Below are 8,179 nucleotides of genomic sequence, written 5' to 3' on the forward strand. Positions count from 1 at the left end.
TATATATATAAATTTTGAAATCTGATCATCCAAACAGGTTTGGATTGCTGACCTTACAGTGAAAAGACTTATTGGATAAATGTTCTTAACAAGAACATTGTGCACGTTGATTCAGGCGCTTAGGTTTCTTGTAAAACATCTGATACATGTGGTTACATTCACAGGAACTGCAGCGAGTCTCGAGGGATAAAGGAGGAAGTGAGACTAGAGAGAAACTTTGGTCCTGATTCTCTTGCAGACAGAGGTCACATTCAAGATTACATGAATTGAAACTGAACAGTCTATTTCATTTCTAAGTATATTTGTCTTCTCTTCCATCAGAAATGCTCAGATGAGATTCATCAGCTGTGACTGTTAACAGTACAGAAGTGGGCAGAGCATTTAAGGCTTTAATGGGACACAATCAAACCAAGAATGGAACACTGGTCAGCCAGTACAATGAACATCAGTCCACAGCAAACCAGTCCATAAAACAGAGCTGTACCTGCAGATTTCTTCCAAATCTGTCAGACTGCTCATCTTGAACTCACTGTTCTTTAGGTTTTCTGGTGTTTCTGCTCTGCTTGTAGCAGCAGTAACACATTGGATGATATGGGTTTAAACTCACTGCGCTCCCTTGATTTACAGTTCACTGCAATGATGGATACACTAAGTTCTGCTTTTCTGTATCACATAATATTACTTTGTAAATACTGCAATATGACCAAGTCACGCTGTTGTGTAACTTAGTTCCTTCACTGAGAAGCTGAATGTCAGATAAAAACAGAATAACAAAAGAAAATAGGATGTGACCTTCTTCCCTTGTAACTGGACAAATTAAGAAGATATTGTGAAACAGTCATACTCATAGCTTAAAAAACAAACATTGAAGTCACTCGGCCTTTCAGGGACGTCTCAGTGATCAGTGTCACTTTGACATTACTGCACAATGGATCAGTTTGGGTAGTTTTCTTTGAAAGACATAACACTGGACTGAGAAGTCAATCCAAGGCCCTCTCCTTCCTTATCACATGCACACACTACCACCTGTGCGTGAAGAAGCAGAAACTTAAAGGTGAACACACTCACATTGACAGCTAAATTCATACGACTAGGGAGGACTCAGTGCAGACATGGCTCCATAAAGTGTCAGGTTTAGTGGAAAGGTATGGACCCAAATGCAAGCCAAACATAAGTCCAGAAGGTTTACAGTAACTTTACTAAGTGTTTCTTGCAAAGCAGATAAAGCATAAAACCAGGTTAGGGTGAAGTGTAGCATAACCAAGCAGCCATTTTGCAGAAACAGTTACGCTGAATAGAAAAACAAAGGCTCTCTAAACAAGAACCAAACCATAAAACTGGGGTAACAGGTAAATGGATTCTGGCTAATGGGGCTATGCATTGAGTAGCAAAGCAGAAAAAACAGCAACAAACAAACAAAACAAAAGTACCTGGGCAAAGATGCTGGAGGAATAAAAAGTATGCAACCAAACAATTAGCATAACTACCTGGGCAAAAATGCTGGAGGAATAACAAGTATGCAACCAAACAATTAGCATAACCCAAATGAGCAAAACACATGGATATTGGGAAATTTCAACTCTGTCTGTATCAAAATGCACATGGAAACATCGACCAGAGGGTGTTTTCATTGAAACTATTGTAATAGGCCATGAAGAAATAGAAAAATATAAATAAGTGCCCAGGTTTGCAAAGTTTACAATTCATTTAATGCATTTTAGATTTGTACCAAAAACTGTTGACATATTAACTTAAGAATCCAAGCGATTTATAAATATTCAAAACAATATTGCAACAGATCACACCGTTAAAAAAAGATTTAAATAAGATTAAATTAGATCCTTTAAATTCTTATATACAATATATGGTTGTTTTAGTGTGCTACAGGAGGTTTGGGTTGGTCTTGGTTTAGGCTACACCAGAGTCCCACTATCCAGCAGATTTGAAAACACAAGCTCATCATCGTCATCGACTTCATCATCGTCTACCTGCAGACAAGTCACATGATTAGTGCCATGCTACAGAGGGGTGGGGTGAAGAGTGTGTTTCTATAGCCAACACCTTTATTGGTCCTTATAGCTCATTGTGTGCACTGACAAATCACAAAAATTAACACCAAGTTACAAATGACTAGACATTACTGAAAGTGTCAATTGGAAAACATCTGTAATCAAGAAGAAGAGGTTGTACAATTTGACTGAATCACAGAGATATATACATTTTGTTGAATGTGATTTATAGATTAGCAGCAGCTTGTTCTGTAATAATTACTTTCATTCAAGTAGATTTCCTGATGGTTTTTAAAAATGAAGTACAGTGGCTCCACTACTGTTCAAAAGTAAATAATACACAGCAGTGCTGCTGGGCCATCGTTTCAGTTTGCTGTCAGCATCTTGGATTTTGCATAGTCAAGTCATTTTTATTTAGATAGATGACACATAATGCAACGGCCCACACAGGACTTTTACAAATAAATGTCAAAACGTGTCAGTGCTACAGCTAAAACTTGTTTTTTCCTTTTGATCCAGTTGATAACATATCTTTAGAAACAGTTGTATGTACCTCTTGGACTTGCTGTTTTGGTTTTTCAGACTTAGACTCTGTGTCCAGAAAGGCCATGTAATGAATCAGGGTGTAGATTCTGGAAAAACACAAACCAACAAAGTTACATTTATGGTAGAAGGAAAACTGATGAGCATCACACACTATGATAGAGAGGCTACTCCACTGATTTGACCGACTGGTTACCTGTGGTACAGCATGGCTAAGAACTGGAAGAGAACCAGCATGGCGAAGGTCAGGATGAACATGAAGCCCAGAGGGTCAACATAAATGTGCTGTCCTGTGAACTGCAGGTTCATGTCGACCATTGGCACCTGGATGAAGATGGATGTCCGAATCAGCTGGAGGGTGAAAGTTGCCATGAGCCAGAAAGCATTGCAAATGAAGTACAGGAAGGTTATCTGTGAGTCAGGAGAAAAAAACGATTTAATTTATAGGCTCTTCATAATAATAAACGATTCATGTATTTGATATCAAAAGTCATCAGTGGTTTTCACTGATGTGTAATGTTTTTCACCACACTGAGACGTAGTCACCTTGTTTCTCAGATGCCTGAGCTCATCTGCCATTTTCTTCTGTTTCTGTTTGTCTTCAGGCAGAGGCTCCAGGTATTTGGCTGTGAGCTCTCTGAAGAACTGCTCCTCATTCTGCAGAGAAATGTAGAATATCTTACAGTAAAGTATTACACATGCTGCTCAAGGTCAAAAGTACAGAACTGGAAAATTACAGATTTTTAAAACCAAGCCACATCAACTGGTGCATGGCAAAAACCCGCGTTATTTAAGAAAGTGTCAATATCTTACTCTTTTAGTATAACATTTGATAATTAGAGTGAACAATGATAAAGAACTGCATTTATACCACCTTTATCCAGTGTGTATAGGTCAAACTAGGCAAGTGCCTAGAGCAGCACTTTGGCTAGGGCGACTTTTAGGGCGAATTGTGGGCCAACCAAAGGCCAGATTGTTGGTATGTTGCAAATATAGTGGAGGAGCAGCATTATTGTTTTGTTGTCTAGAATGGCGGAAGTCACGCGCCAGCCCTGCCTTTGTTTTATAAAAAAAAGACCCACTCATTACATTATGTCTCTTTGAAAAACGAATGTGCACACCAAATGTCAGTGTGTATGCAGTAAAGCAATACTTTGGTTAAAAAAGTGAAGCCGGAGCCTTTGGACTCTATTGGAATGATCACTGTGTCACCTTAATCAAAAGGCTTCCTCCTTTTGGGACTGTGATTATGTGCAGCCATTTTTATCCTGATGAAACAGTTTGGTCTTAGAGCAGAAGAAGACAATTATGTAAAGTATAAGACAAAAAACACACCAGGTCCAGTGTATCCTCCTGCAGGCACATGTCATCAGACAAACTCTGCAGCTGTGTGACCCAGCCTGGACAAAAGACCCACACAGGATAATATTACTCCACATGAAAATGTGTGAATAATCAACTGTTGCAACTGATTTCAGGCTGAGTTTTACTAAAGGTTCTCATTTTAGGGCTTACACTGGTTTGGACAGGTGATAGCAGGCTCCTCTTCTCTAAAACAAAGAAATTACAATTAGCAACAAACTGGTTTACTGTGCATATCCATTCATGGTCTTTTACTGGTTTAAATGTGTGAACAAATAAAACCAAAAATTGACAGTTTCACCAGTAACTAGTCAAAATTAGCAGCGGTTAAACTTTTATGATGGCCAACCACACGGTCACTTTTCCACCTTCAGATCTTACCTGTGCTGCTCCTCAGGCCTCGCCTCATCCTCCACAATCATGTTTTGGAGCTGGGGTGCCTCCACTGACGTGTTCTGCCGGCTGACAATGAGCTCTTCTGCACTGCCTTTCCGGTAAAGCCTTTTACACAGTTGTGCTCGTGAGAAGAAACGTTTGAATGTGCTTTCAGCTGAAAAGATGAGGATCAGTTTCAGAGCTCAAATGTAATATGAAGCAGCACTAATTAAAAGTAATATTTTAGATAAAGGAAACTGCCTTAGTTTGGAACTTGTAACAACATTTCCCTGCAACATAAGCAGTTTTGAAGAACCGTTGACACTATTTTGATTTTTATACTAAAATCTGGTTGAGTAAATTTGGTAATGTCATGACTGATTGTACTGCAGACATATTGAAGTTTAACCAAAATTGAAAAAAGTTACTGGATTTCTCAATAATTAGTCCGGTGCGGCTCAACATGTAAAATGTGTAAATAACTGGTTGTACTGATACCACAGATATCAGGGATCACTTTGTTCTCAAAATATGTAAATTCACAATAATTTATTCTTGGTATTTTACAAGTTTTTAACCAGTTTCTACCTTTCTGGGTTTTAGTCTGTGGAGTGGCAGTTTCAGGTTTAGCAGCTCCAGCAGCAGACGTCATCTCTCTGGTGCCCCAGGACACATTGTTCATGTTGACCATGGAGTAAATAGCCAGCAGCAGGTAGGCACTGGGGACACAGAGAATGTAAAGCAAGCCGTAGAGCACCAGGCCAACCTCCTGAGGATGCATGAGCGCAGTGAGGAGGTAAAAGCCAGCTAGAGTGATGAGGAAGATGCTGCTGGGAGTCAGGATGGTTTTGTCCTTCACCATGTTGCCTGATGGAGGATAAATACATAGAAAATGAAATTCAGATGCAAGAAACCTTTTAGCTTTAGAAGGCTCTGCAGACTGCTGAGTTTGTCTCCAACATACCGATTATGAGAAGTACTGCTATCAACATGAGGAGGGCGTACAGGGCGCTCATGACTGCCGCAATAAGAATCTGAGTGTCTGACTTGATCTTGAAGCTGATACCAAGGAAGACAGCAGGAGGTATCACAGCCAGGATCAGAGCACTGCTGGGATGAATGTCAAGCAGCACAGTCAAATTACCTGAAATGTAAAGAGGAAAAAGCTGACCTCATCATCTGAACCATGTTTTACCACCTGAGCAATAAATTCTGAAATTTCCTCTTATTTTATCAGAAATTAAAATATTGTTGGTTGAAATGTCTTCAGACATTTCTTAATAAGTCCTGTAGATTGACATAAACTTAAATCGTGCACCAATTTCAACAAATCATTGGAAGGTTTAACTGCACAGTTTGCACACTTTGTGGAAAGGGGATTATCAAGCACCTGAACTGGATGTTGATCTGATTAGACTTTTAGAGATAAATGCAATAAAATATTCCCTAGGCAATCACGTTCATTTTAGTGCAGAAACCAGCCTAACCTGCAGTCATAAGGATGACAGCGGATGGTGCCAGGATGGATGAGACCAAGCTGAAGAGTTGGTACAGCATGTAGGGTTTGGACATGGACTGGTTCCTGCTGGTCATCAGAGTGCTGGCACCCAGCAAGTCCACAGTGTTGGCCATGGTGGATGGTCCCCATCGACGACGCTGACAGTGGAAGTAGATTATTATGATATTATGATTCCACTTTCCAAACGAAACTGAGCATTGCACTGTTGTTTTTTGCATGATAATATATTATTTCTGTCTCCAGTGTCTTTGTCTAAAAAAGACATTTATTTTAATGGGAGGTGGAGAAAGCTACAGTATGTTTAGACAGAAGTTGGGAGTTGTGGAGACAAAGTTTTTAAAGTAATGACGTGTCTTTTATTTCAATCACCAAAAGCCAGAGTTAGATTCATTTAAGCTAATTATACTTTCATTTCATATTGACTGATTATCTCCTTATTGAACAAGAGTTTGCACAATAAGCTCTATTCAGAAACTAGAACTGGAAAGTCATCCTAACAAACGTGGATCTGGTCTGAATGGAGTTGCAAGTTTATCTCATCACATCTGTCGCTTATAGGCAACGCTGTGTTGTCCTCCATATCTACAGTAGCAGGCCAAAAATAAGAGTTATATTCTTTTGTATTTACCTGGTTATAAAACTCTTTAAAGTCCTCTGGAGCATTGGTGTAGGCATCAGAGGCTGCGTTGTACTCCACCCTCCATCCCTGCTTCAGCAGCAGAGTGCACAGCCAGCGGTCCTCGCCTACAGACAGCGTTGAGAGAAGTGGAATGAGTGACTGCATCTCAGTTTTAGCAATAGACCACAAGATGCTGTAAAGCCTCTAAGTTTATCGTTACCTTGGTCATACTGGATGTAGTGTCGAGCTTTTGAGGCCTTGATGGTATATGTCTTCATCACATTGTCGTCCATGAGTGCTGCCGCTCTGAACAGGCTGAAGCATCCCGGGCTGCACAGCACGCAGCCCAACACATGCTCCGCTGTTTTGTTAAGCCAGTGACCAACTGCATATTCAAACTTCTGGTACCAAACCATGGGACCTGTCAACAGACCAATGGACCAAGGGTTTATTGTCATATGCACAACAGAGAAATATTTTCTTTGTACAATGAAACATCTGGTTTTAGTTTACTGGTGATTCACCTCAGTTTCTTGCCCCAGTTTTTTTTTTTTTTTTAATTGTATTTGACCAACCTGATCCCGTGGGGTGAATCCTGCCGCACGCCGCCCCGACGAGTGGGTACAGTTGGAGACGATCAACCAGCAGCATCACAGCAGCTGGCTGGAAGTCTGTGTCCCCGTCTAAAGCCAGGAGGTAGGTGTTGTGCTTCTCCTTCTAGCGGAGAAACAGGTACAGTTTTACATTTAACTTTTGATATAGAATTATATGAATATGTGTTTGCAACGGTTTATATCTGAGCATGTATGTGCAGCCTCGTGTTTTCTGTCACCGCACCTGAAACTTTCTTTTCAGCTCAGACTCATCCTCTCCTTTCTCCCACCTTTTGTAATACTTGGACGCAAGTTTCCAGCCCAGGAGGTAGTAGAAGTACATAACCTGCAAAATATCACATAATATTCAACATGCACTAACAGAAACATATCTTTAACCGACATTCTATGATTATCATCATCAAACGATTAATTTATACAGTCAGGGAAAAAATTATTTGAACCCCAGCTGATTTTGTAAGTTTGCCCACTAACAAAGAAATGATCAGTCTACAATGTCAATGGTAGGTTTATGTGAACAGTGAGACACACAACAATAACAAAAAAATCCAGAAAAATGCATTACAAAAAAAGTTATACAATAATTTGCATTTTCATGAATGAAATAAGTATTTGATCCCTTTGCAAAACGTGCTTTAGTACTTGGTGGCAAAACCTTTGTTGGCAATCACAGAGGTCAGACGTTTCTTGTAGTTGGCCACAAGGTTTGCACACATCTCAGGGGGGATTTTGACCCACTCCTCTTTGCAGATCCTCTCCAAGTCATTAATGTTTCGTGGCTGATGTTTGGCAACTCGAACCTTCAGCTCCCTCCACAGATTTTCTATGGGATTAAGGTCTGGAGACTGACTAGGCCACTCCATGACCTTAATATGCTTCTTCTTGAGCCAATCCTTTGTTGCCTTGGCCGTGTGTTTTGGATCATTGTCATACTGGAATACCCAACCACGACCCATTTTCAATGCCCTGACTGAGGGAAGGAGGTTCTCACCCAACATTTGATGGTACATGGCCCCATCCATCCTCCCTTTGATGCGGTGCAATTGTCCTGTCCCCTTGGCAGAAAAAAAACCCCAAGGCATAATGTTTTCACATCCATATTTGACGATGGGGACGGTGTTTTTGGAGTCATAGGCAG

The 8,179-nt window shown here is 40.3% G+C and overlaps 1 protein-coding gene across 2 annotated transcripts in view; it reads right to left on the reverse strand.

Annotated features, from left to right (window-relative positions):
- Positions 1-1,499: 1,499 nt before the first annotated feature.
- The window catches only part of LOC109952811 (uncharacterized), a 13,497-nt gene continuing 6,817 nt past the window's right edge, over positions 1,500-8,179 (reverse strand). Inside the window, exons 10-23 of one of the 2 annotated variants that reach the window (XM_020588073.1) lie at positions 7,265-7,366; positions 7,003-7,141; positions 6,648-6,848; positions 6,437-6,552; positions 5,777-5,945; positions 5,254-5,433; positions 4,878-5,156; positions 4,296-4,464; positions 4,068-4,108; positions 3,888-3,952; positions 3,099-3,209; positions 2,749-2,963; positions 2,563-2,641; positions 1,500-1,988 (exon numbers count right to left, since the gene is read on the reverse strand). In XM_020588073.1, the coding sequence (XP_020443729.1) occupies positions 1,914-1,988; positions 2,563-2,641; positions 2,749-2,963; positions 3,099-3,209; positions 3,888-3,952; positions 4,068-4,108; positions 4,296-4,464; positions 4,878-5,156; positions 5,254-5,433; positions 5,777-5,945; positions 6,437-6,552; positions 6,648-6,848; positions 7,003-7,141; positions 7,265-7,366 (1,941 nt within the window). In that variant the 3' untranslated portion in view covers positions 1,500-1,913. Of the gene's footprint in view, positions 1,989-2,562; positions 2,642-2,748; positions 2,964-3,098; positions 3,210-3,887; positions 3,953-4,067; positions 4,109-4,295; positions 4,465-4,877; positions 5,157-5,253; positions 5,434-5,776; positions 5,946-6,436; positions 6,553-6,647; positions 6,849-7,002; positions 7,145-7,264; positions 7,367-8,179 lie in introns of both variants that reach the window. The other variant, XM_020588072.1, reaches the window with a different exon arrangement.

Source organism: Monopterus albus, unplaced genomic scaffold (genome assembly GCF_001952655.1).
Source record: "Monopterus albus unplaced genomic scaffold, M_albus_1.0 scaffold500.1, whole genome shotgun sequence".
Lineage (NCBI taxonomy): Eukaryota > Metazoa > Chordata > Actinopteri > Synbranchiformes > Synbranchidae > Monopterus > Monopterus albus.